General features: G+C 41.1%; 5 protein-coding genes across 6 annotated transcripts; 4 read left to right on the top strand and 1 right to left on the bottom strand.

The window, feature by feature from the left end:
• The first annotated feature begins 113 nt into the window (after positions 1–113).
• On the top strand, positions 114–9,914 carry wdtc1 (WD and tetratricopeptide repeats 1). 2 transcript variants are annotated; one of them, XM_058648591.1, is made up of 16 exons: positions 114–250; positions 807–904; positions 1,370–1,453; positions 1,901–1,947; positions 2,251–2,362; positions 3,434–3,621; positions 4,198–4,380; positions 4,497–4,591; positions 4,709–4,824; positions 4,913–4,988; positions 5,101–5,197; positions 5,308–5,478; positions 5,570–5,805; positions 5,959–6,127; positions 6,660–6,852; positions 7,323–9,914. In XM_058648591.1, exons 2-16 carry the CDS (start codon positions 839–841, stop codon positions 7,518–7,520), a joined length of 2,031 nt encoding a protein of 676 aa, XP_058504574.1. In that variant the 5' UTR covers positions 114–250; positions 807–838; the 3' UTR covers positions 7,521–9,914. The 2 variants fall into 2 exon arrangements, with proteins under 2 accessions (XP_058504574.1, XP_058504575.1); XM_058648592.1 differs by lacking the exon at positions 7,323–9,914 and having other exon boundaries at positions 6,629–6,735.
• Positions 9,915–10,685: 771 nt separating this feature from the next.
• LOC131470818 (transmembrane protein 222-like) lies at positions 10,686–16,280 on the top strand. Its single transcript, XM_058646821.1, has 6 exons — positions 10,686–10,886; positions 11,098–11,182; positions 12,279–12,310; positions 12,620–12,716; positions 12,806–12,936; positions 15,037–16,280. The coding sequence occupies exons 1-6, from the start codon at positions 10,768–10,770 to the stop codon at positions 15,122–15,124; spliced, it is 552 nt and encodes a 183-aa protein (XP_058502804.1). The 5' UTR covers positions 10,686–10,767; the 3' UTR covers positions 15,125–16,280.
• Positions 16,281–16,294: 14 nt separating this feature from the next.
• Positions 16,295–18,261, top strand: LOC131470817 (trophoblast glycoprotein-like). Its single transcript, XM_058646820.1, has 2 exons — positions 16,295–16,573; positions 16,784–18,261. The coding sequence occupies exons 1-2, from the start codon at positions 16,314–16,316 to the stop codon at positions 17,760–17,762; spliced, it is 1,239 nt and encodes a 412-aa protein (XP_058502803.1). The 5' UTR covers positions 16,295–16,313; the 3' UTR covers positions 17,763–18,261.
• Positions 18,262–19,555: 1,294 nt separating this feature from the next.
• On the top strand, positions 19,556–24,517 carry kdf1a (keratinocyte differentiation factor 1a). Its single transcript, XM_058648631.1, has 4 exons — positions 19,556–19,876; positions 21,277–22,331; positions 22,785–22,859; positions 23,663–24,517. Exons 2-4 carry the CDS (start codon positions 21,296–21,298, stop codon positions 23,746–23,748), a joined length of 1,197 nt encoding a protein of 398 aa, XP_058504614.1. The 5' UTR covers positions 19,556–19,876; positions 21,277–21,295; the 3' UTR covers positions 23,749–24,517.
• Positions 24,518–26,414: 1,897 nt separating this feature from the next.
• nr0b2a (nuclear receptor subfamily 0, group B, member 2a) lies at positions 26,415–27,719 on the bottom strand. Its single transcript, XM_058648632.1, has 2 exons — positions 27,070–27,719; positions 26,415–26,978 (listed from the first exon to the last, which is right to left on the bottom strand). Exons 1-2 carry the CDS (start codon positions 27,602–27,604, stop codon positions 26,737–26,739), a joined length of 777 nt encoding a protein of 258 aa, XP_058504615.1. The 5' UTR covers positions 27,605–27,719; the 3' UTR covers positions 26,415–26,736.
• Between the last annotated feature and the right edge of the window lie 233 nt (positions 27,720–27,952).

Here is a 27,952-nt window from a genome sequence, read left to right as displayed (position 1 = left end):
ATTATTTATTAGCGAATGCTGAGGTCAACGCTTCGAGCCGTCACACAGATTGAAGGCATGCTTTATTGTGAAAGGGAGCGGAAGTATTACTGTGTTTTAGCAGGCAGAACAAAGTTGCGTGAGCAGCAGGAGGGTTGTGTTCACGTCAGGGAGGGCGAGAATCCTGTCAACAAACTCACACAGAGTGTGATTGATTACGTTTAATAAATGGACATCTCCTGACAGAAGCCTTTTTAGTTCAAGGAAAGCGGTGAGATTTGTGTAGCACTCGTGGATTATTATGAAAGTGTTGCAAATGTAGACGTTGCACGGTGTGGACGTTTTGTTTTAGCTAGCCCAGATAACGCAAATACGCTAACGCCAGCTACTTTGTAAATGACCGGACTCTTTAAGGCCCCGTGCACAGGTGGCTAACAATTTCTGCAGGTTAACGTTTGCCTAAACGTTTGAATAATTGCTAATGTGATACGACACACACCCCCGCTAATTATAATAATAGAGCTGCATAGCTAACATTAGCCAGTTCACTGCTAACAGGGTCAAGCGGAGTGTTTGGCACTGTTGTGAGCTAAGTTTGTTTACCAAATGCAGGATATACACGTTATATGGCATGCGTGTGGATCAGCTGCATTTAAATAACCTTAATGAGTCCAAGAAGTCCAATGTCATCTGAATTAAGTCGTTTTAACATTCACTCTGTCTGTAAACCAACGTCACATCTGAGTCCAGCCTGTGTTATTCACCCTGCCTCAAAGTTTTAACATCTGTACAGCTAAGAAATACAGCCTAAATGTCACCTTCCACAGACTCCTGAAACCTTCTGCCCAGATCCTGATCAATGCTCAGTGGTGAAACCATGACGACTGTCAACATCACCAGAGATATTCTGCACAGGCAGATCAAGGTGAGTAAATAGATGTTATGTGTTACACAAGTAATGGTCCTGAAAGGTAAAGCTCGGTATTGATCTTAACTTTGATACTGCTCTAACATTTATTCCATGCACTGTCAAGTGTTTAATCGAAGTTGTTGCATCACTTTAGATCACAATTTTCATCCATACATTAAATAAGCGCCAGCCTTTTAAAGACAAAACAGATACAGTTACTCACACTTGCATCTCCTTTGGGAAATTAACTCAGTCTCAGACAGCCAATCACAACCACTGCCATATCTTAGTCACACAGCATGCTGCATGCTTATGGGCTCACTGACTTATTAGATACCAAAATTTGATATCGAATGACAACACATTTCCGATGTTAGGTGATGGAGAGGAACTGTGGTTGATATCACAAATGTATTGAAGGCCTCACTGATATGGCCCAACAAATGTACAAGAGTAATAGCATTGGATTCATGTCTTCAGGACAAGAAAGCGTCTGGCTTCCAAAGATTCTATCATGTGACTGACCCCTTCATCAAGAGACTTGGACTAGAGGCTGAGCTCCAGGTGTGTAACAAGTGTGTGTGATAGGGTTGCAACAAGTATTTTTATAATCTATTATTAATTGTTTACTAATTTTCTTTTGTTAATCAATTAATCAGTTTGAGTTGGGTTTTTTTCTGATATTTTTGTTTTTCTTGTTTCTTAATTGTAAATATTTTCTGGATTGTTTGCTCCATGTAACAAATGAATCATTGAAACTGATTAAATTTGGTTTGTGGGCGAAACAAGACACTCAAGAACATCATTATTTCGAGGTTTGGGAAACACTGATTAACAATTTTTGTCCGCATGCCTAAATGCATCGCTTTGGTAGCATGTGACTCATTAGCGGATTAAATGATTGAGTTTACAAGCATTTAAACAGGTGTACGTTGTAAAGTGGCCGGTGGGTGTAATACTTTATTATTAACAATACCTTCACCTGACTGTTCTTACTGTCTGTCTTGACAGGGTCATACAGGCTGTGTGAACTGTTTGGAGTGGAATGAACGTGGAGAGTAAGTCTTTGCAACCTGTACCTCCTGTTTAATTTATAATCCCCATCGTGTACATACTGTAACTGAATGTATAGTGAAAACCTTTTAGGGCTGGGGTGTTTCAAAATCAAATTGTAGTGTCTTATCTGTCAATGTCTTTTGCACAGACATTTACCTAAAGAATACAGACCTGTCTTGTTTCACTGCTACAGCACTTGACACTCTTGACACCTTGCCGATGTTAAATGTTTTACAGCTTAATAATTTAATAGTGCAGGTTGTGAGGTGCTTATACTTGTCTTGTTTGACTTGTTGTCTATCCAGTCTACTGGCCTCGGGCTCCGATGATCAACATGCCATCATTTGGGATCCATTCAAACACAAGAAGCTTACGACTATGCACACCGGTCATGCAGCAAATATCTTCTCTGTGAAGGTAAGAAGGACTGAACGCAACATGGATGAATTACATCGCAGGTGGGAAAGTGAGGTGCAATCATTCCCTTGAGAGGGCAATTGACTCCTTAATTACATCTAGACTGCACTACTGTAGTTCCCTCTATGTTGGTCTCGATCAGTCGACTCACTTACAGGTTGTCCAAAATGCTGCCAACGCATCAGAACTTGCCAGTGGCAACTGGTGTGGCCTTTGTTGATTGGCAAAAAATACATTTCGCTCCTCTTCTGACCTCTTTACACTGGCTCAGGATTAATTTTAACATTTTATTACTTTGCTTTTAAATATCTCAATGGCATGGCACCTGCGTATGTGACAGGGCTTTTGAAGCCACACATTCCATGCAGAGCTCTGAGGTCAGCTGACCAGCTGCTCTTTCATGTGCCTAGATCTCAGCTAAAACCAGGAAGATGGAGCCTTTTCTGTGGCTGCTCCTCAGCTGTGGAAAAGCCTCCCTTTCATGTGAGAGCTGCCCAGACCCTTGAGCAATTAAAAAAACTTCTTAAGACTTAATTCTTCTACTTTGTAACATTAGTGTATTTCACATTCTGGATGTCCTGTACAAAAGTTGCTCTGCAAAGACATTTGGCTCAAGCTCATATTTTCTCAAGTCACTAACAAAACAATTCACTTCCTGCACATTAGGTGGCACTGTTGACAAGTTCATGAGTGACTGGTTCAGTGGAAAAAGCCATCTATGTACAAGTTGTGCTGTGCTAAAGCTGCCAAAGGCATGGTGGTGTTTTCCTTTTTTACACAGAAATTGCCACAAGGGCATACCACTGATGTTTTGTGAGAGAAAGCCTTGGAATGAGGTCAAATATTGACTGGAGCGTGTTCTAACATGATAGGGAGGCGGTATCTAAAGCCATTTGTGAGATCTAAATCTATAGTTTTGAAATAGGAATATCAGTAGACTGGACCTATAAATGCCCAGGTAAACATAATGTCAATGCCACTATTTTTGGTTGTTGGAAGAAACGTATATGCCAATCACGAGAAGTTTTGTTTTGTACTCACTGGGTAAATCTGGTCTTTTTCTCCACACAGTTCCTCCCTCACTCTGGAGACAGGATTTTGATAACAGGTGCAGCTGACACAAAGGTCCATGTACATGACCTGACAGTGAAGGAAACCATCCATATGTTTTCGGATCACACCAACAGAGTAAAACGCATCGCCACAGCACCCATGTGGCCCAACACCTTCTGGAGTGCTGCAGAGGATGGCATTATCAGGTTAGAAGGCAAAGATTTCAATTCTTTCAAGCTGCCGTATTACTTAAAAATATAAATCAATGTCTGTTAAATTCATGCCATTGCCAAATGGATTTGAGCAATGCTGATTGAACCTATATCAGCTCCACGTGGCTATCTCTGTGTTTCTGTGGGGTGCTTTGAATCTCATGTCGGCTGGTGACACTCATGAGCTGCACACAGGAAGTGATTTGTTTTATGTCACTACTGAGGAATATGTGGCTGAAGAACAGCAACATAGAGCACTTAAAGCATCACCTGGCTACAAACGACTGTAGTTTGGCTGAAAATGCTAAGAAGCTCCCATCACATGAAAAGTTCCAGGAGTGGATTTTAAAGAACTGGCTGTTCAGCAGTTTGATGAGATAAACTTTAGCAGCTGTGTAGTGGAGCGGTAAAGGGGTGCAGGTGGTGCTATAGATTACCCAGGCATACGTCATTGAGAGGAGCTGGTAGTATTTTAGTAATTACTCCAGAAGTTACTCACTGGAGCTTTAAATAATTAGTTTGACAATCATGAAATGTCCCATGTGTAATTTTGCAATGTGTTTGTTATAGACAATATGACCTGCGGGAGAGCAGTAAACGCTCTGAGGTGCTGATTGACCTGACAGAGTTTTGTGGTCAGCTGGTCGAGGCCAAGTGTTTGGCTGTCAACCCACGAGACAACAACTGCCTGGCAGTGGGAGCCAATGGTCCCTTTGTGCGCCTCTACGACATCAGGATGATTAACAACTACAGGTTCGATAAAGTATTTTATTTTGTGTCACTCTATGCTAATAATTACTCAACAACCACTGAAATGTGTTGTGTCCTTCTTTCTAAATTTTAACCAAATTGTTGTGGTCCTTACACAGGAAATCTATGAGTCAGAGCACATCGGCAGCTGTGCACACATTCTGTGAAAGACAGAAGCCCATCCCAGACGGAGCAGGGCAGTATTATGTTGCAGGTGAATTGTCTGGGAGCAAATTTATAGAATGTGAATGCTTGGATTGTCATTATATGATAAAGACATCAGCACAGGAAAGTGACTGTTAAGAATGTGTTTGCATTATGTGTTTCCCAGGTCACCTACCAGTTAAACTCCCAGACTACAATAACCGCCTACGGGTGCTGGTGGCCACCTATGTCACCTTCAGTCCAGATGGCACAGAGCTGCTTGTTAACATGGGTGGGGAACAGGTAATTCTTCTCAGAGCAAACAAGGACTGGTGGGGGGGAATCTATGCTTGCTCATTGTTGTCATCGTTTATTTTTATGCTTCTTCTAGGTGTACCTATTTGACTTAACATTTAAACAGAGGCCATATACATTCTTGCTTCCAAAAAAGTGCCAGTCATCGACAGGTCAGTCTGTGCGGCCTAAAGAAAGAGATTGCCACATAGAGATGGAGTACACGGAGTCTGATATCTATATATTGATAGTGTATTGATAGTTTCTGAATCTTTGGCTTTCCAGGTGACACACAGAATGGAAAGACAACCAATGGCGTCTCCAATGGACTCCACTTGCCAACCAGCCGTATTCATTTTGCCGGAAGCAAGATGCACTCAAGGTAGCTGTATTCCCCCTTGACAGTCGCTGCTTGGACAGACTGACTGATAGTTTCCGCTTTGGTTGAAATGTCTTTTTCTAAATGTCTTTTTCTTAATGTCTTTGATTTAGTTCTACTGAGCTTCCTCCCCTCTTGGAGAAGATAAAGCAACAAGCTAATGATGCATTTGCACAGCAGCAGTGGACACGGGCCATCCAGCTGTACAGTTTAGGCATTGAGAAGGCCAACTGTAATGCCATGCTGTATGGAAACCGGGCTGCAGCCTACATGAAACGCAAGTGGTATGTCCCATCGTGCTGCAGAGAGACGCGTCATATTTTCCTGAAGACCATGAAAGTGATTGAGTGTTTTGTTTACATCTGTGATTCACAGGGATGGAGACCATTACGATGCTCTCAGGGATTGTCTGAAGGCTCTAACTCTAAACCCCGGCCACCTGAAAGCTCATTTCAGACTGGCACGGTGTCTGTTTGAGTTGAAGTACGTGACTGAGGCTCTGGAGTGTTTGGATGACTTCAGAGGAAAGTTTCCAGAGCAGGCGCACAGCAGCGCCTGTGACGCCTTAGATAAAGATATCAAAGCTGCTCTGTTCACCAAGACTGAATCAGGTATCACACGTATGAAAAGACAAACAAGTATAAGCTGAAACAAATGCTAATTCAAGTGCTGTGTCTTTATCGCAATGTACTAACATCAAACTCAGTGTGTGTTGTTGTGTGTGAATTTAGTGGTAATGAGTCTGATTTTCCATTTTTCATTAGCTGAAGATAAGAAGTCCAATAGCTCCATTCGATTCCACTCGTTCAGTCGGAAAGAGTCGATCCCTGAAGATGAGTTGGTGCTGAGAGAGCGCAGCTTTGACTACAAGCACAGATACTGTGGTCACTGCAACACCACCACTGATATCAAGGAGGCCAACTTCTTTGGAAGGTCAGGAGATGTCACTGTCAACCTGCAGAGACCTCACTAGGGGGCAGTAGTCACAGTAGTTAAAGGCAGAGGACCATAAAAATTCACAATGAGAGGGTAGCTTTTATTCATAAATCGGGTAACTATAATATGTTCTCTGTGCATACAAAATACTAAAATTACAAAATGAAATTGTGTAATTACTTAATTACATTTAAAAAATATTGTGGAACCTTCCCTACTGCAGACCACTGCAAATTGACGTTAATGTGACTTTTTTAAATCTATCCAAAAAACCCATCTATCTATTGTTTATTCTTTAATGTGTCAAATACTAAACTACATTACACAAATACGACACAGTATCCAGCTAGAAACTGGTACTCGAGATGATACACAAAGAAAAATTTCCTCTCAAGGGTACACAACACATGCAAAAAGTGTTTGTGAGATAACTTCAATGTTAAAGAAAACCTCTAGTTCCCTGTAAAAATGACGTTCTCCAAAAACGTTTCTTGTCAGGCAGGGCTGAATACTGTCCTTTTCACTACAGCAAAGGGCAGTACATCGTGAGTGGCTCAGACGACGGCTCCTTCTTCATCTGGGAAAAGGAAACCACTAATCTGGTGAGGATCCTGCAGGGGGATGAGTCCATAGTCAACTGCCTCCAGCCCCACCCCAGCTACTGCTTCCTGGCTACAAGTGGTATCGACCCTGTTGTTCGATTATGGAACCCCAGACCAGTGGTGAGCTTTTGATAATCTTTGTTTTAAGCCCTGTTTCCACCAAACGGTGCAATTAGTTTAGTTTGGGATACTCAGTGATCCTGCACCTAAAGCTCGACAGAGAATTGTATTTTCTGTGTGACAGTGTGAGTGGAATGGGAAAAACACAAAATATGCTTAAGTATACTGTGCAATATGATAGAGAACGAATTAAAAGCCATTACGTTTCTTTTTTAATGTAAAGTGTCAGTAGCAGTATTTACTGTGGCGCAGTCTTCTTTATTCAGTTTATTGGTGAGTGACAATGTGTCGTACACACCTTGCAGGGGAAATTAAAGACAGATCATGGTTGACCCTTCCAAACTGTGCTGTGGCGTGTTGAACTGAAGTGAACTGTTCAGTGGAAACACAGCCTTGTCTGTCTGAATTTTGTTATGGTTTATGGTTTACACTCTTTTTTTTTTTTTAAAAATCCCTTTCTCAATTTATAGACTGAGTGTGACAACGTACGTGTAGTGGACGACATGGAGGGCGCTGCTCAGGCGAATCAACGACGTATGAACGCGGATCCACTGGAGGTCATGCTGCTCAACATGGGCTATCGCATCACAGGCCTGCGTGGCGTTGGGCCAGAAGGCTCGGATGACGAAGACAGCTCAGAGGGACAAGTTCAATGTCGACCAAGCTAAGCAAACTGCCATTCTGCAGAACAAGCGTAGAAAGCGAAGCGCTCTCCCAGCTCCAGTTTGAATCTTTATCCTGCCCCCACTATCTGACAGAAACATCGATCGAATGTCATGTCACATTTCTGAACTATGCATCGTCCTCCACTGTCCTGTAACAGGACCAGTGGAGACCACTTTGGGAAGAGGAAATTCATGGAGGGGTGGAGACGACACACACATCTTGCACCTCTAAAGCACCAACAACCCCTCAGCCTCTCCTCCCTTCTGTGGAGGTCAGGGCAGACATTGAGGAGAGCACCTGCCACACCACTCCCAGTTTCTCTTGCAGAAGGAGTAGTTCAGTACTTATCCCTGCTCAGGTTTATGTTGGAGAGACACGCTGCATGTAGAAGAAGAAGCCCGTGGTCAGGCGACCTAATTTTCAGGTCATTGTGGCCATGCAGTCGCAGAATCCTCCATAGAGGTTCACATCACAAACCAGAGGACAGTGCTTTGTTACATCTCCTGTCTGCTCCTTGTGTTGGAGCTTAAAGTTGCAGTGCCCGCTCATCTCAGAAAGGCTGCAGACCCAAGTCACTGATTCTGAGTTGGACGTGATCATATTTTCTGTTGCAGTTACAGAATGAATTAGAATCTCATGGCTGTGAATGTTGCCCCAATAAAAAGTATTTACAAGCTTTATTTAAGTTTGTAACTATCAGATAAATCTTCTGCCAAAGGTTGTCAATTGTTTCAGCAGCCAAGGATTAATGTTTGTTTTCTCCATTTCACTGAAGCATCACTGTTTTACTGTACCCTTTTAGTTTTTACCACAATAGATTATTGTCAGGAGGAGGACAATATAAACAAAAAACTGTTTGTAAAAGAATCGGATTCAGTTTATTTGTTTAAAATGTCCCATTGATTGTTGATTGATTGTGTTATTTGGCATGAAATGTCAGTGTGAAACTTGTGTTGGGTGTAAGTGGGACACAGATGCTAATTTTGTGGTACAGTATAAATGAGTGTGATTCCTCTTTTCGGTGATTTTTTTAATTTGATCTCATGTTTCTGTAACTCTCTTGATATTTACTAATGTCAGTAAAACACTATAAAATTTGATTTTCTTGACAAAATAGTAAAAGGCTGTGTTGCAGAAATCAGTCCGTTTTCCACTAAGTGCCAAAACATACACTTATTAAAGGTAATTGGTTAATAGATAGTATATGGAACTATCTCACTCGAATAGGTGTAATCGCTGACAATTTAGTATGATATTAAGTTCCTGTAATACAGTCAGAAATTAATTGCTGTTGCTGTGAGGTTTTACTGCAGGACTGAGTGAGTTTTTGCTGGTAAAGGTGCAAGGGAAGCAGCAAGTATGTTCTTCAGAGCTGGCAAATCGCAATTTAATGTCATCTGTGCAGGGTGCTGCTGCTAAGAAAAACCTGTTTACCCTTTGTTAAGGCTCACATTAACAAAGGTGAGGGTTTGGGGGCTTGTTCCCTGATCTACTGACAACCAGAGTCGAGTATTTTTGGATCTGGCAAGATCCAAAAGGTACGGCATCACAATGTAGTGAAGTAAATGGTCCTAACGGTGTAGTATGCCAGTTGGTAAATCCTTACAAAGAGACGTAAGAGTTCACTTTTTAATGCAAAATGTCATAAAGGTAGAATGCTCCTTCAGTCCCAGCACACACAACATGATGATAGTTAACGTTCTTCTACCACTAAATGCAGCCTTGGAGAAAGACATGGGCAAAGTGCTGCAGTGGACACGTATGTTACTCATCCTCCACCCCAATAAGGAGTTGGAAAAAGGCCAAGGCAAGAAGGTCATCCTTGTATGGAAAATGCAGGGCTGACAATATGTTGTAATTTTCTGCATTCAGTGCTAAAAAGCCAAATAGAGTGAGATGAATATTAGATGTTTTAAACCAACAATGCTCTCTTTTCAACGCAAGCAAAATTTTTACATATTTTTCAGACAGTGATTGCATAATCATTCTGAATTAACATTACTGTGTTTTATTTTTTACCAACTTGACCATGAATTCTGATGATCACTGATACGTCCTTATGTTCAGAGAGGGTGTTGTCATTCATACATACTGTATACTGTATATACTGACATGTGGCTCTCGCTCTAGTCCTCTGCTGCAGGCAACTGTTCAGTTCTGCTTCTCTGGGTGTTAAGAAAAACAACACAGCTTTTCCATTTATGGCTCAAAGAACAAACCAGCACGTCTTACTGACCTCAAAAGGGGGTTAATGTTAACAAATGGCTCAACAATAATATGCACAACACTAAGCTTTCATTTAACTTTGTTCATGACATTTGTTTTGTTTGTATTCTGTTTTTCTTCCCATGATGACCTTTGTTGCAAACAAAGTAAACGATGAAACACCAACAACATTACCGTCTCTATTCTTGCACTTTTGTTTGTCTTTCTTTTATTGTAACACTTGTGCAACAGTCTCATTACGTACTGAGACAGTGCTAACTATGTACCATGGGTGAGGATGTGGTGTGAACTCTCTGGTATCCTGCTCATTCATCAGTGTCCGCTCCACTCTGCTTTTTGCTGACTATTAGGCAACAAATGTGTGCACAGTAAATCACAAGCGTGTTAAAGTAGTTAAAGGAACATCCTGTGCCCTATATAGTGTGCAGTAATGAGGTGACCCAACTTCAAGAGTGTAGTGCCGGTTACATTGACAAAGCTCAGCGCTGACTGTGACGGACAAATAACAAGGTAATAATTTAGTTAGAGGCTCTCAAGTCTGAAAAAAACTAGCTTTTCACATACTGTATGTTTGATGAATGTATATTAAATAAACCTTTTGTTGTGTTTATTTAATATAAATTCACTCCTTAGGCTAGAAACAGTTAAAAAAATAGTTTTCAGGTAATCTCAGATTATTATTATATTAATTAATATTGCAATTAATATTTCCCACCACAGGAAAAAAAAAAAGACAGGATGTGTTCAATAATGGTATTATTTCACATTAGAGGAAAATACTACCTCCTAACTGATAATACATTGACAATCTCAAGCAGACATGACAGAATAACGAATACGAATGTTTCTGCGTCTGTAAAACTGTAGTATTCAATAATCCTATTATATAACCAGTCTTTAAACGCCGCAGTCCATGTTGTTGAACGCGTGCTGTGTTCACTGACCAACCGTCGACGCGCTTGTCCGCTTCCGCACCGCCTGGCGCCGCCTGCGCGTCAACTGACACCTTCTATCACGGCAGTGATGGCGGACGCAGACGGTGCCGAAATAATGATGAACTTCCACGGTGATTTCTTGAAAAGCGACAGAAAAAACGGCCGTTTCCCGCACTGCATTGTCTGGACGCCAATTCCCTTTCTGTCGTAAGAAGCGAACACTTCCATGTTTTCAAGCTTCTCTTTAAGCTAGTCGTCAATGAACGCGGCAGGCTGCTATTTTTGCAAGCGTCACGCGAAATATAGCATATTTGTGTTAGCCCATGATGCTATGTGTGTGTTTCTAAAACAAAGCAATTGTCACCAAACAACTGTATGTTGTGTAATGAACCATATATACTATTGTGTTGTGCTGCAGGTGGGTGCTGCCCTTTATCGGTCACATGGGTATATGCACCTCCTCTGGAGTCATACGAGACTTTGCAGGATCCTACTTTGTTTCTGTGAGTATCTCTGTTTAGTCCATGTATTTAAATGTAATGTATGTGAAGTGCTGAAAAGAAAAAACACTCAATCAATCAAATGAAATCAAATCAATACATGTAACCAGTCATGTATAAAGTACCTTAAAGAGATACTTGAGTAAAAGTACAAGTATCTTACCAGAAAATGACTTTGGTAGAAGTTGAAGTCCCTTTTTTATAATATTACTTAAGTAAAAGTCTATGACATAAGTATATGACATTTAGTGTACTGAAGTATCCAAAATCGTTTTCTGGTATAAAATGTACTTAGGTTTTAGAAGTAAAAAGTATTAAAAAAGCTCATCAAGACTAGAAAAGCTCTATGTATATAAATACAGACCATTACCAACTCTTCTTATTCTAATTTTGTTTGGTAGTAACGAGTAACAAAGATAGTTAGAGGAAATGTAGTGGAGTTAAAATAAAAGTTGCTGGAAATAAAATTAACAAAGTAAAGTACAGATACATGAATTTTGTACTCAAGTACAGTAACGAAGTATTTGTATATAATATAACATAAACAAGGTGTTAAAATAGTTCAAACATCATGTTCGATTCATGGAAATATAAAACGACAGAAATAAAATCCACATAAACACTGAAAAATATGCCACATGATAGGAGATTTTAAAGACGATGATGGTCAGTTCGTTGTCATGTTGTGTGACAAGCCCAGATTTTGGAATGTTCATAGAGTCCTGCTGCTGGAGGATCTCAGGTGGATTAGTAGGTCACAGATACCAGAGTCATTAAGAACAGAAGCGAGACAAAACAAAAAGGAGCCTTGATTTCACCTGTTTGCAAACAAGGAAACAAAAACTTGACCTCCTTAATAAGTAAATAAGGAAATTAAATGAAGATTGAAATATATATTTAAAAAAATAACAAGATAGATAAGATACAGAAGCAGAGCAAATTATGAGAAATACCCATGAATAAAATAGTTCTGCCCTCATAATGGCCTTCGGGTTCATATAATTCATAAAATGTATTTTATTTTTTGTTTTGAGTTCACTAACAATGAACGAATCACATTGTTATTTAGAGGTTTTAAAATGTTACCTTTTTTCCCCAGGAGGACAACATGGGTTTTGGCAGACCAACAAAGTGAGTTTATCTACAATTTTTTTTATAATTTACAAAAAAAAATAAAAAAATCACGTTTAAATGAACAGAGAGTGTTTACATGAATTGCTAGACTGAATATGACGGTGTCATGCAAACAGCACTTCCTGATCACCTTCACACCTAAATGAGCAATAATCTAATTAAGATGTGTGGATTATTCTGATTTTAGTCGCATTATGTAGACATGAGTCCTCATCAGACTATCTCGTGACTGAGTGTTTTAGTTGCAATTAGCGTCACTTTTCAGAATAAAGTCAGCAGTCAGATTGTGGGTGTTTATGACTGCAGGTATTGGAAGCTCGATGTGGACAAAGTCTGTGTTAATGGAGTTGCTACGTGGGACAAAGCAGTGCATGATGCATCTGAGGAATACAAGTGTCGGCCGGTGAGACCATGTTTTAAGATTTGTTTTTATTTCACATGATACATGTTAACATCCATAAAATGACGTCTGCCTTTCCTCTTTCTTTGAAGCACAACCTGTGCTTTGATAACTGTCATTCCCATGTTGCCATGGCCCTCAACCTCATGCGCTACGACAACAGCACATCCTGGAACATGGTGAACCTGTGTGTGCTGTCTCTCATTCGTGGAAAACATGTGAGGTACATATTCATGCCTCTTCTGCCACTATTCTTGTACTGTATTAGATTTTTTATCTAGATTGGTTTTGAAAGTAATTTTCCGACTGGTATCAGTGTTGGTAGACACTCAAGGTTGTGAAAACAGCACAGAATATTATAATATTTATTTCTTTTTTATTCTGGATGCCCTTCCTGACACAACCCGTCCACTAATTGGGGTTTGGGACCAGCACTAGGGGTACACTGGATGTGGGCGGGGTCAATTTAGAGTGTCTAATTCACAATAAGAAATGGTGTTTGGGCACCTTACTCACGTGTACCCCATATATCACAGTATACAGCACGTATTCCAATCTCCTGATGGTGATGCCTCCTTGCTGTTCACCTCTTTAACATGACTTTATAGGGAGGTTGTTTGTAAAGCAAAATTATGCATCTGAGTTTTGCATCTGTTTTTGGGGTCATAAAAGTGGTTATATCAACACTGTTACCAAAGGTTGGTTATGTCTGGACACACAAATCAGTGCCTTGAGATAAGTATGATGTGATTCAGCGCTATACAAATGAAATTGAATTGAATTGAATTGAATTGAATTGAATTGAATTGAATTGAATTGAATTGAATTGAATTGAATTGAATTGAATTTAATTTAATTTAATTTAATTGGAATCTGATTTACAGTTTACAGTATAGACACTTGCCTGAAAAGATATGATTTTTAGAAAAACTGTACATCACTGTTGTATGGTGGCCTGCAAGTGCAAACCATTATTACAAAATGTGAAACACTTTTACAAATCACAAAACAACAAAAGAGTCCCGAACCAGTTACCAGCTGTCGTTTTTTCTTCATAAACAATAGTCAATTAGCCCATCTTATATAGCACCACGTCCTTTCAACCTAGCTTTCAAAATAAGAGCCACTGACTTTGGCTTGTTACTACTTCTTATATGAAACTTTTGCCTTAAAGTTCTATTAGTTAATTCTATAAAATAAAATAAATGTTAATGTCATTCCACAAGTCTCGTCTTGGCAGTTTGGATGTTACATAACATGTTAAATATTATGTGTTTTACTGTCAAAATAAAAGAAAGAAAGAAAAACAATTGACGGCTCACTTCCGGGTCACATACAGCATTTGGTACATTCCCTTATATATGATATATGATAATCATTTTGTAATGGAAGTAATGTTATGGTAATACCATCTTATTTCTATAGTATTCACCAAGTCATAGCTTGGTAATAACAATGGGTAATCTGTGTGGGACCTAATTGCAACTTTATAACATGGTAATTGTCACATTTACATGTGAAGGTGTGACAGTGCCAGAAACTGTAGAATTCTTATTACCTTGCTATTAACTTTGGAAATAACATTTACCACCATAACAAATTACCATACTTTGTTAATACCAAGTTGTACTGTATTGTAAAGTGTTACCAAAATTGGATTTGCCTGCACTGTGCCATGGTCCTCCAGTTCCCATAAACTTGGTAATTTGCTGATATTTAATCACTTGGGTATTTTCTGAGTTACTGAGAAGTAATATTTAACATCTGTATTTTTAGCAGTAGCATCTACGTCACAACCGTGTACACTACACATATACGCTCTTTATATTGCTCTGCTGCTGGATGCTCATGAGCATTAAGAGACATATGGCTGAGAGAGTCCCCCTCATTATTCTCTGCTGACCCACATAGAGTACGCTGGCGTCACAGTTTGTGCTGCCTCTGCACATACACACCCCCCCCCCCCCGCACAGGAGTCGTTTAAACAGAAGGGTAGTCTTGTAATTCATCACTGACAGCAGCCGGCCCCTCTCTGTCACTGCTGGAGGTCACCTCTCTGCCGGGGCTCCCTGCACCGGTTGGTTGGAAAGGACAGTTGGTGTGCATTTGCAGAGGGAGGGAGAGGGAGAGAGGGAGAGAGGGAGGGGAGCTGTGGGCTTCTGGGAGCAAAGGGATTGGAGCATGTGACACAATGACACGTTACATGTCCTTCTGTGTCCAAAATATACAACAATGGGTGTTTTACCCTCCCTCAAACTTCCACTTGAATCATCCATGTGTTGACGATCGCTCTAACATGTGCTGCCCTCTCTGTGTCCTTCAGCTGGGCGGCGTTTCTGAAGACCTGGCTCCCCTTCCTCATGCTGTGTGGAGTCATCACTACCTTCATCCTAACATTGAACCTCCAGTAACAGAGCGAGACGTACTCAAAGACTTTGGCTATACTTTCTCCATGATGCACTTTGACGGGGACATTAGTTACCAAATGAATGACTTCATTAGCGAGCCACAGTGATTTAGTCTCCAGGAGGACTTAGTCTTCCTGTTCATGGGTAGTTTTGCAATCAGAAAAAAAAATTTTTTCACTTAATCTGTGAAAGTGTGAATTAGTAAGATGTTTAAACCCCAGCAAGTAAACATCTTTTCAAAAGTTACCACTGCTGTTTTTCCACATCTACTGTTATTAGCCAAGTGATTATTATAGGATTATGAAGGCAGATTCCACTGTTGAAGAGTAATAACAGCGAGTCCCTGCTATGTAGTTTTTCTCACATGGCAGTGACGAATGTGGTTTCAGGCCGCCTAATGTACATTTCAGTGATGAATGGCTACAAAATGGACCATGAAATCTTAACGCTGAAATGTATTCATCAATTATTTGTCTAAGAGATATGAGTCGCTTCCAAAGATAGAATGATGTAGGACCCACATGTGAAAAATAGTGATACTGTCTCGTCTCATCCCTTCACTCCACTCCACTTTCCTCTGGTGTACGAAGTCACATTTGAGTAGGGTTTTTTTTCTGTTACATTATTGTGTTTTTTTTTGTTTTTGTAAAGACTGAAATTCAACACTTTTTATTTATTTTAAACCAAGTATATATGTGCTGCTATTTTACATCATTACTAATTAATTTGTTTCGAACGCTACGTATTTGAAAGAGTATTATCTATTATTGTATATCCATCTATTTAATATTTCCATTATTATAACTCTAGCTTGGATGTCCAATAGCCTTTTTTGTGTCTCCCCGTCAGACGTGTAGGTCACAAGCTGTGGGCGTCCTATTCGTCCTCTGTACCTTTAAGGGAACCACGCACCTTTTTTATCCAGCAGATTCTGCGTGTTGTGAACTACCATCAGTTCATGGGAACCTTTATTCCCTGAGTGGAGCAGATGAGGGAGGACTGATGCTGGAGCGAGTCGGGTTTACCACTTCTGCAGCATCTGATTAGTTTGTGAGAAGAACAACAGCTTAGGATCAAGTTTAGACTTTGGGTTATTTATTTCCCATGCAATCAAGTTTTGCTCTTCTGCAATTCTTTTGTCTGACAACATTTTTGAAGTATTTTTTTGAATTGGCAGTGGTTTAACTTCAAGATGTGTACTTTTGCAGTTCGTGTGTTTTTGGGAATTCTTCTTTTTACGCCGCACCAGTGCTTGGGGTGTCCGTTGGGCTGCGAGTGTTTTGCTGTCACTCGCACAGTGAAATGTGTTTCGAAGGATCTGCTCACGGTGCCACAAAGTGTTCCAGGATATACAAAGTCTGTGATCATCACAGGGAATAATATACACCAGATTTCACCTGATTCATTTACAGAGATGGAGAATGTCACCAACATCATTTTAAGCAATAATAGGTGAGAATGTCAGTACTTTGTCTGTATAATCCATGTTTATGAAGCCATATGGATATTATAAAGCTAACTCTGTTAATGTGTGTCCAATAAATAAACAGTGTTTTATGTCTGTGTTAGTGTGGCTTTCAATTATTTGCCTTAACGGAACGCTGAGATGCATCAGCGTTGTGAGAATGACCGTAAATGTTACAGATGTGGTCGTCTCTGCAGGATCACAGAGATGGAATCCCACAGCTTCTCCGTCCTCATCAACCTGCGTTTCTTGGACCTCAGTGGGAACCAGCTGGCACTCATCCATCCTGAGGCTCTCAGCATACCTGGCAGTCCCCTTCAGGAGCTCAACCTGAGCCGCTCGCTGTACAACTTCACTGCCGTGACAGATCTCACCACGGCCCTGCGCTGGGGCGGCCTCATGGGGCTCCTCCGCCTTGACCTGTCAGGAAACCACCTTGCTCTACTTCCCCCAGGGATGTTCTCCCACCTTCCCAACCTGCATCAGCTCTTCCTCACCAACAACTCTTTGGTAACCATCTATAGTGGGACCTTCTCTGGCCTGAACCATCTGCAGGTGCTGGACCTGACACACAATGCCTTCAAGACATTTGGTGCTGATTCTCTACAAGAGCTGGAGATGCTTGGCAACATCCGCATCCTTCTTGGTAACAATCCTTTCACTTGCACCTGTGAAATCCATGATTTTGTTATTTGGCTGAATGAATCAAGAGCTCAGCTGGACGTGGATGCTGTGCGGTGTGCCACACCAGGACTGGTATCCAACTCCCAGCTGCGAGGACTCAGTGACCAGGCCATCGGGTGTGTTGTTCCAGTTCAAGCAGAGGTGGCCGACCTCACTCTGCAGACGTCCTACGTGTTCCTGGGTCTGGTGCTGGGGTGTGTGGGCATAGTCTTTCTTCTTGTGCTTTACCTGAATCGCAAAGGAATGAAGAAGTGGATTATTGAAATGAGAGATGCATGTCGAGACGTCCTGGAGGGATATCACTACCGATATGAGATTGACTCGGACCCCAGGCTGGGCCACATCCCAGCAGACAACAGTGGCAGCAGAGCACAAGGGCATTTAAGGTTAGCTCTGTCACAGCAGCTGCCAACTGACACCTGTATTGTCCAGGTTCCCACAGACACACAGGTCAAAAAGATGACCGCCTCACCCCCATCTGTGAACTTATGATCTCATATGAAATTTGTCCAAATATGAGCTTGATGTATTAATAGTTAATAGTTTAGGAGAGTACATTTATAAATACATTTTATGCTTTTGATCTTCCTGTACATACTGTACTGCAGTTATAGCCTAAATTATAAATATCACCCTACAAGTGCCTTTGTGTTTTTGAGGCACTAGAATATTGTTTTGTAAAGTGACATTAATATTGTAGGTTTTTCATAAATTTTATAAGAATATAATGCAAGATACAAGATAGGTTGAACTCACACTAGATGAACATCTAGCTTCTTTTTTTCTTTTTAGTGTGATTCCATTGTATAATCTTGAGGTACTACTTTAGAAAATAGATGAATGATTGTTATCATAGATACAAACTTCAAGAACAGATCTTCAATAGGTTTTCTATGTGTCAACTCGAGAAATATCAATTTGAATGTATAGTCAGCTGTGCTGCTTTATTTTGCTGAGTAGTATTCATAATGTGACCTGGATTACAGTCGAAGCCAGTGCATGGTATAAAAACTTGTATCAGAAATAAAACAATATTGATTAAACGTCTTGTTCACTTGTTTTACAGTGACTGCAGTTAAAGTGGGTAACACCATGTTACACAGACTCACATTTTTCTCCAGGTGAGGCAGCCCGACTATTTCCAATACACAGACTGTGTGATTAAGTGTTTCCACAGAGGGAAAAATAGGGCAGAATGAACGATATTTGGAAATACACCTGCTGGCTCTGCAGCTGTGCACCTCCCCGAGCCTGTCAGACCCACAGTGTGTGTGTGTACTTGTATTTGTTATCTCTTTAGGACCGATTCTGACTGACTTATCAGGACCAGTTGTCCTCATGGAGACTAAAACTTGGTCTGGTTAAGATGAGGACTAAGATTTATAATGTGGTTCTGCAATGTAGTGTCCTAGGAACAGCTGCACAAACATGTGTGTGAGAAAGTGTGCAAAAATCCAATTATTGCCAGACAAAAGTGCAGAATTTCATCATTTGTTATGTTGCATCACACCCATACTGGATAAATGAAAAGCTCAGACTTTCTTGATTAGATTTTCACTGCATTTCTTCTTCTACTCCATTACATCTCATCCTTTGTTGACTTCTGCTTGTCAACATTATGTTATTTTCAACTGTTTGATGATATGAAAAACTATTAATCTTTCAGGCATCATAAAAATATCAACTTCCCCTCAGATGTCACACAATAAAGGATATGAAGAAAAATACATGATTATTTTGGTTTTGTTGATCTAATTTCATTTAAACTATATGGATGCTGGGTTTTCTTAATGGGACCTTAGGTACAGGTATTTGTTATTGTTATTTTAATTTTTTTTTTATTTGGAAGCCCAGTGTGACCACTATGGCAAGCAGTTTTAACATATAATCGGTAGACAGGATATTCCCGACCAATATCTGCAACGTCATTCTTATCAGTCAGAATGACGTCACATATATCTACAACTACAATTCATTCTAGTTACAATGAGATTACGACAAATCGAATATAATGGATGGATGAAAATTACGTCACAGTTAGAAATCCGTAATGGTCCAGATAGACAAAATTGGCGATTAAATGTTATAAAGTTTTGCAATACGACCGCAGTACGTCATGCCATTCTGAATCATTCAATATAATATAAGAACATATAATAATATTCGAAATGTAAAAAAAAACACCATACATTTTCTGTAAATTGATTTTAATCCAAAACACAAAACAACAACAAGAAACAGTACTCCTCTTACTTCCGCCTCGCGTGACGTCAGGCGCCACCTGTGGGTGGGTGTAGCATCTGGGATTAGCTGTAGCCGCAGGTAGTAGTCAAACATCGGGGAGTTGTCGGCTCAAGTTTGTGACTTTTTTCTAATCAAAAGTCAGAGTGTGGTGAGCTGTGTCGGGTCGTGGGTTTATCGGGTGCGTGGTTTGGTGTACGTGGACTCACCTGGAGACAAAGTGTGGGCGGTGAAAGAGGCAAAACGCTGTTGTTTTCGGTGTTTTTGAACGCCTCTGTGTCTCTGTCTCACGGAGACTTCCGCGGTTTGCTCGTTGGACAGGTTGTCTGCGGTTAAAGACGAACACAACTGTTTCCTCTTATGCGGTGAGTCTGTGATTTTTCCTTAGGTGAAGCCACGTTAAACTTAAATGTTCTGTGAGATTTGACGTGAATAGTTTTCATGTTAAACAAACCCGACTTTTTTTTCCACCTCTTTTCTTATCTAAAAAGTGAACCAAGTTATTATCAGGCGAGCAATCAATCCAGCTGGTCTGGTTTATTTACATAGTGATTATTCAAATGGGAGCTACTTTACTCAACACATGACTTTAAAGTGATGTGTTTAACACACAAGTCTGTTTTAATGTGCGCTACTGCAGCTAATGCACGTTTGTGTGGAGAGGTTTGCACCTTATTACTGTCTCTAAAATAAACCCTGTCCTCACTCACTTTTCAGAAACATGCTTCTACGTTGTAAAATGCAGGGTTTTTTTTAAATCAGTTCAGAATTCAATTCAATCTTAATTCTCAATTCCTGCTGGTTAGATTATTGTAACTGCTTGTATATGGTGCTGTCTAACTCTACCTTCTCCAGTAAGACTGCACAGAATATCAACATATGCATACTGTATAATTACAATCCAGGTTATAAGGCATGTCCAGTGAGATTTTACATTTTTAATTATAAATCCATGATGCTGGAGCTAATAATAATGAATTTAAAATACAAATGGTCCAGAACAGGGCAACATGTCACTCCTGTTGTGAAACATTTGCACTGGTTTACTAAACACGGGATCCTGCTGTTTGTCCTCAAAGCACTCAGTGTAGCTCATGCCACCAATACATTTCTGATTTTCTCTTCACCTTGTATTCTGCTCCTAAAGGTCATTTAGGTCATCCTCACCACAGACCCAATCAATTCCATTCTCTCATTTGAAATCAACCAGTGTCAGAGTTTTCCCCGTCGCTGTCGAATAGTCTCCCTTCCCGCATTATGTCTTCTCTCACCAGCGATATTATTAAATGCAATTTTAATTTAGCTTTTAATCCGGATCTGTGTGATTATATATCACTGTTTTAATGTAGTTTGTTCGTTTTTTTCCTTATTTTATCTTGTCTAACTTTTTGTAAAGCACTTTGGCTAAACTCCTTTTGTTTTAAATGTGCTGTGGCCACATCATTAGGTACACAGGACACCCATATTAAAGTAGCACCTAGTGTGGTCTTCTGCAGAGTTTGAAGTGTTATGTGCTCAGAGTTGGTCTTCTGCATATCTTGGTTATAACAAGGAGTTATTTTTGAGTTACCATTGCCCTTCTTTCATCTTGAACCACTCTGCTTATTCTCCTCTGACCTCTGCCCATTCACTGTAAACTCCCGAACTCTGAAATGCTCAGACCAAACCATGCCATGTTCAAGTTGAAGTTTACAGCGATTTTGCCAAATTAAGTGTAAGTAAATATGTCTTGACCTGGCTTGAAAACTTGTCTCTCACACACCAGGTCCCAGGTGTTTTGAGCCATGCCTGGCCACAGCTCAGGGGCTCCCCCGGCGTCCCGTCACCACAAAACCCACAGCACCGGCACCAGGGCAGAACAGTACAGACATAATCGGACTCTATCCAGGGAAAGTCAGGACTCCTACAAGGATCCTCATGGGGAGCATCAACATGAACACCACACTGACCACTCCCGTTATTCAGAGAACAAGTACAGTCGCAGCAGAGGCCACCCAGGAAACGGCACAGCGCGGGGCTCAGAGACTATAGGATTTATTCCTGGGTCAGCAGACAACACGCCCAGCACCAGACATGCCTGTGGCTCCTGTGCCTCCGTGGGCTGGAGCAGCTGCAAGGCTCTTATCTGCTGTGTACTAACCTGTGGATTTTATAACAGCCAGGAGCCCTGCCTGTCTGCTAACGAGAGCTCCACAGACCATCCCCCTAAATCAAGTAGAGAACCTCACCCTTCTAACGGCATAGCCGTGTCCAACCCCACCTGTGGCATTTCTCTGGAGCCCACCAAGGCCACCAAAGTCTCCAAGTTGCCCACAAGTGACAGCTTCCGCTACCAAGATGTGCAAATCGCAGGTAAGAACGTACAGTATCCGGTCACTGCCACCAAACGGACCCGCACAACTGGCAAAGGAGAAAGCCACCGGCCGGTCAGCAACACCAGCCTGTTGTCCCGTGAGGACTATGACTTAGACGACCTCAGTGACACAGGGACAGACATCGACTCTCTCATCACCAAGAAGTTGCTGGAGCTTTACGCTCTGCACCAGATTGACCAGCTGGCCAAATGCACCTCTGACTCGTCTTTCTCCCGCAAGACCAACGAGATCAGTGAGCTCATCTACAGCATTGCCCAGGATTACAACCTGGAGGAGCAGGAGGCCGAGTGCAAGCTGGTGCACGGAGTCATCCGCATCAGCACGAGGAAGGGCAAGAGAAACAAGAGCCATCAGTCCACAGGGCAGCGTCCTAATGGTCGGAGTGATGGGACGCTCCCTGACAGCGGCAACGAGACCATGACCAACACCTTCCTCAGCAGTGACTGTAAGAACATCCAACATCATTTGTAATGATTATTACTACTGTATAAATATTTATAAGGTACCATGTGACAACATGGCTTTTCAACACCAACTTACTGCAACACACCAAATAAACTAATCGCCTAACCTGTCCTCCCTTAATGACTCATAGTCATGTCTGTTGGAACGCAGCTGAAGCTCCTTTGTTTGTCTTGTAGTTTAAAACCCTGAAATGCCAGGCATTTGACCTATTTACAATTGGTTAATCTCAGGCAAGCTGATACAAGTACCTGTTTTCTCCTTAAACATGTTGCACAATAAACAGGATAAGTGAATTAATTGCAAAAATTACGGCACATTAATCTGTGTCATATCTCCTGGTCTGCTTGTGTTGTTGTTGTTGTTGTTTTTTTTTTTTTTACTCATCTTGTTTATTTGCTTGTTTATTTATTTTTTTGTTTGTTCCTTGCTCCAGTTCCAGAGGTTAAAGTGTCAGAGCAGACGCCGTCAGATGAGCTAGCCAGGAAAATGAGACATTACAGTGGGAAAAGTGAGTACCTGTGGGAATCTTCCACATCAGATGCACAGAGACTTTTGTGTTTTCCATTTTGTGAAAAGTGGCTTAGGATTTAAATTGGACCCAGAATGATGTGGCACAAAGTTTAATAAACGGGAAGAAATAATAATCTTAATTGTATTCATTATACTCATAGAAATGTTTGCCACAGTTATTGAGGTATAATTGCTACCAGGCTGTGTGTGAATCCGTTTGCAGGGCTCAGTCTCTGCAATCCATTGTACCTGCTGCAGCTGCAGGCATTTTCTCACCTGCTCTCTTACTCTCCTGTAGCATACCTCTCCTTAAACAGTGAAAGCCCCACATTCCAGTTCTTTTCTCTGCATATTACAATCCCTTGCTCATTAGCCACCTCCTCCCCTCATGTGCCACCTTACACTCACCTATAAATCAGGCTCATTATTCCCTGCAGCTTAGTAGTCATGGTACACCACCTGCTAAAGCAGCAGATCAAGTCACATTAAATACATGTCATCTAATGTCCCCTGGTTTATTATGTCATTTCAGTGAAGAACTTGGGTTACAAATGGATTAGTGCGCAGCAGCAGCCTCTCTTTTTGTTCTGCCAAGAGACCTCTAAAAGGACGGGGTGTCCTGTTACATGTTTTTGAATGAGCCTACACTACATTGTGTTTGCACAACTTTCACATCACAGCCTGGGAATGTGGGAATCCAAGAAACCTCACCTCATTTGCAGGAAATAGACCATGTTCCGTATTTCTATTTCCTGTTTGTTTTTATAATTCAGTGCATTAAACGTTTTGTTTTTCTTGCAGCATACTCCTCTAATACCACCACGGCATACTCGGCCTACCATCATGACACTGAAACAGACTCTTCAGGAGCTCCTCTGCTTCTCTGAAGGCCAACACAGGAACAAAAGCACCTACACTGACAAGAGATATAGCCAAACTCAATGGACAGTTTTATTCTTCTGCTTTCATTTATGCTGTTCCTGAGCATGAGTGAGTTGTATGCCTCCTTTTTCTGTGTGTGTGTGTGTGTGTGTGTGTGTGTGTGTTTCACCGTTTTCCGTTGCCATGTCATTTGAATTCAAGGGCTTTTTGTTTATTTTTTATTTTTTTTTATTTTTCAGCAAAATGCCCAACTGAGGAAACACAGAGAAAGACAAAGTGTTTATGTATTAGTGTTTTTCAAGCTGTTTTCGGAAAAAGTAACATGGCAACACTCCATGGAGCCTTAGCAGTCAACATAGCTGTCCTCATTCTTGCCTGTGATTGTGTATTCAAGCCATCGTGCATGTGCTGTACATATGGGTTCATTGACTCCTGCCATTCAGACTTTTTAAAGGCATGTTTTTGAAAACTGTATTGATAAGCCATATTTTTTGGATATGTATATATAAGTCATTGTTACTTTGTGAGTTGTGAAACCACTTAGCATTTGGCCACATTTTTTTTACCCTCAAATAAGTCATGTTTTTAACAAAATAAAAATCTCAGTGCTTGTTTATGCATTGCCATGTGTATTTGATAAATATACCTATCAACCCCAATTTTGAACCAGGTAATTTGTTTTAATGTTGTGGCAGATATAAGGTTTGGCTTAGTAATGAAACCATGGAAAATAGTGTAACACAAAATAAAAGGGATGAGAGCTACAAGAGTAAATTGTGTTTAAATAATCTGCTTCTTTTAACTTGCAGAAAATCTACAATATCCCATGCTTGCAGTTCATTCTGACAACCTTTATGATTTTGTGTCTCGGCCAAAGCCACGGTAACTTTAGTTACGCAGGTACGTTGGTTTTGCAATTCCTTTTTTTTTTTATACATAAAACACGTCTGATTCATGTGCTACTGCTTCTTTCGTCTGCTTTTCCTCTTCATGTTAGGAATTATTGTTGTGGAGCTCATCTCCCCAAGGTCACCGTGTTATACCAGACCGCCTTTTTCTGCCCTCAGCAAAAGAAGAAACTAGTTTGGCGGGTTTTGACAAAAAGGAAATAAAATCCCAGGCTTTGCTCATTGCAAAGGGAGGAAGCAGTGCAGAAAATCAGTCTGATTTCAGGAACTTGTGCTGAACTTGTTTTGACCTGATCACATGATTTGAACTGCATTTATGAATAATGCCTATTCAGCATAGAGTATATCTCACTCAGGTGATGACAGGTCTGCTGTAACAGCTGCCAACCTGAACATCACGAATGGTAGGTAACTTTATTTTTCTTTTGTTGGCACATTTCCAGCTGTAGTTCTAGTCACAGTGCCGGTTTTTGTTTTGAAATGTGTACAGTATGTTTGTGTAGTCAGCCTTAAAACCTGAGATATCAACATGTCAACATCTGGAGACGGACGGAAAGCTGCACGATCACCCTGTTTCTGTTTGTACGGAGCAGAAAACAAGTCGGCAATGTGTCGCAAACTGAAAAAAATAAGCAATTTATCTGTGCTCCTCTGTGAACGTTGACCTTTTAGCTGTTCTTTTGTGTAAGTGTTGAGTTGCAGTTGCCCTCTGTTACCCCCTTTCCTCTGGCTCTCTGCCCCCACCAGCACATTCCTGTTTTACCTGTATGAGTTGTCAAGTAAAGGCTCACTGTTTCACAACAAACATACCACAAGCTGTGAATCAAGGAGGCCCATTCTGCATTGAACAAGGCCTCACATTCACCAACAGCAGCCGCACGCCCAGTTTAGCAGGCAGCGATAACCTTTAGTTGATTGTTTTGCGTTGTTAGTTGTTGTTGCGGTGCCGTTGTTCTTGTGCATTAGTTGAACAGTAGTCGTCTGCCCGAGGGAACACATGTATTCTACTTACTTCCATGAGGGGGAGACAAAGTATTACTGGAAAAAAAAAAAACTTGAAGACAGATTCTTCATCTGTGGTTGAAAACTGACAAAGGGAAAAGGAAACTAACAACCACAATTCTGTGGAAAGCAGGAGAGAATATTGTGGACTTCACTGGAAGATCTGAAGCTCGATGTCACAGAGATGTTTTATCAGTCAGCTGTCCAACTTTTATCACTTGTCCAAATGTGAATAATATCTGGTGTTAAAATATAACACACGTTCTGTGTGGCTGTGAGAAGAGCAATAACAAGAAGAAGGCTTTATGAAAAATTAAATAATCACAGCCTCTATAAAGCTTTAACAATTTAAAATTTGAGGAACTTTAGAAGGATTGTAAATAGGTAAATGTATATTTACCTCAGGCTCCATTCCTTTGGTTCATTCTATTTTTAATTTTTGTAAAAATGTTTTCTTAATGTATTTTCTTTAAATGACAAAAGGTAAAATAGCCCATTTTCTTGTCCCGATTGCACAACTGAAAAGATGGCTCACTTTGTGAAAGTAACTAACATAGGGTGATTTTGTATTTCCAAATGAAAAATGAAAAGGGGTGAAGGGATTTCTTTCCAAACTGTTTTAAATTTCAATGTGATGGAGCAGTATTTGGCTGCACAACATGGCACAGCTGCTAAATGAACTGTAGTAGTTATGATGTACAGGTCAGAGTGTCATGTTCGGCTAAATGTGAGTCTTCTTAAAAGACAGATGGGACAGCATCTTTATGTTCATGTACAAAAATATATATTTATTTGACAGGTTCTGTTAATGCAGACAAATCTTATATACAACAAAACAAAAAGACACAGCATATGAACAGTGGGTTCAGTTCAGTCTTTGCACATAAATTCTTGCCTAAAGTGACCTCAGCGTCAGTGTGATGATAAGAAATGACTTCTTTCCAGTTCACTTATTCACATAGTTTTTGTTTTTTTTTGCTTTGCTGTGAGCCCTTCCTTCTTTTTCTGAGGGCAACATCGCTGAGGCTGCTCAACAAAACATAACCACTGTTTTCAGGAGCAGTGCACAAAGTCCCTGCTCGTCTATCTGCAGAAGAGCATGTCCACCAGCAGCTCCAGCAGGTCGGCCTGGCCGATCACAGGCCGGAAGAAGAGTTCAGTGATGAGACTGGGTGTGATGCTCTGCAGGGTGGAGGCTGTGAGCAGGATTCGAGCAAAGCGCTCCTGGTCTCCTGGGTGGGTGAGCTGGACCACCTCACTGAGGGCGTGCTGAGCCTCCTGTTGCAAGCCTTCAACAAACCGCGCTGCCTTCATATCTGGAACATCTGTTGGTCGTAAACACAGGATGTTAGTACATTTATCATGTTGCTTTTGCAGTGACTGAGAATGTGCTCAAATATATTTGGTGTAACAAACCTGGATTGAATATTGTGGTGCCTTTGAGGTATGCATACTCCTTTGGACTCAGATCCAAACTCCAGAACTTTTTTAGGCAGGACTTGAGTTTGCTGACACCCCCGATGGTTGGCTGCTCTCTTTCCGTCTCTGGACTCTCCTGACGGTTGAGCAGAATCTTTTTCAGCATGCTGTCAGCAGCGGTGTCAGTCACCTCAAAGTCCACATGCTCCTGGGCCAGACCCAGGATGAAGAGCGGCGCCCAGCAGCTTTTCAGGAGCGAGAACTGGTCGTCTGGTGGCAGCTGGTTGAAAGCAGGTAGGTTCTTCATGAAATGGATTGTCTTAACCAGAACTGCTGAAGCTTCTTTACAAATCTCAACTGGCCTTTTCAGGCACACAGTCCGCCGCAGCTCACAGTTGCATCTATGAGGCACAGAAGTGTAATTGAAACTGGTTTGATTGAATTGGCTGTTATCCATTTGGCTCAGGATGTTGTAGAGAATAGGGTTTGAAAGCCTGTCACCGTTAGTTGAACAGTGACACCCGGTATCCATTCTATCAGCCTTGGAGATCTACGTAGTCGAATGTAATTGTCCTCTCGCACAAAGAGCTTCCGAGTGTTACTGCTGCTGCTACCAGCACTGTCCCTGTATTTATGAGGCCAACCCACCCTGCTCCATGGACCTTGACTTGTCAATATATTTTCTGTGAAAAACAACCGTGTGCTCTGCCAGGTGACTGATGGAACAACCCCCGTGAAACCGATAAGCTTTTCTCAATGAAAAGGAGTTGGCGGTGTGACGCCTGGATATCAAGAGGGTTGGGCCTTATCTTGTTACCGGTGTCATTAACCCAGGCAGTACCAAGCCACCAAGGACTGCAGAGGGTAATCAGCCCCACGC

Source organism: Solea solea, chromosome 13, assembly GCF_958295425.1.
Source record: "Solea solea chromosome 13, fSolSol10.1, whole genome shotgun sequence".
Taxonomy (NCBI): domain Eukaryota; kingdom Metazoa; phylum Chordata; class Actinopteri; order Pleuronectiformes; family Soleidae; genus Solea; species Solea solea.
This window is presented reverse-complemented; position numbering and strand designations above follow the sequence as displayed.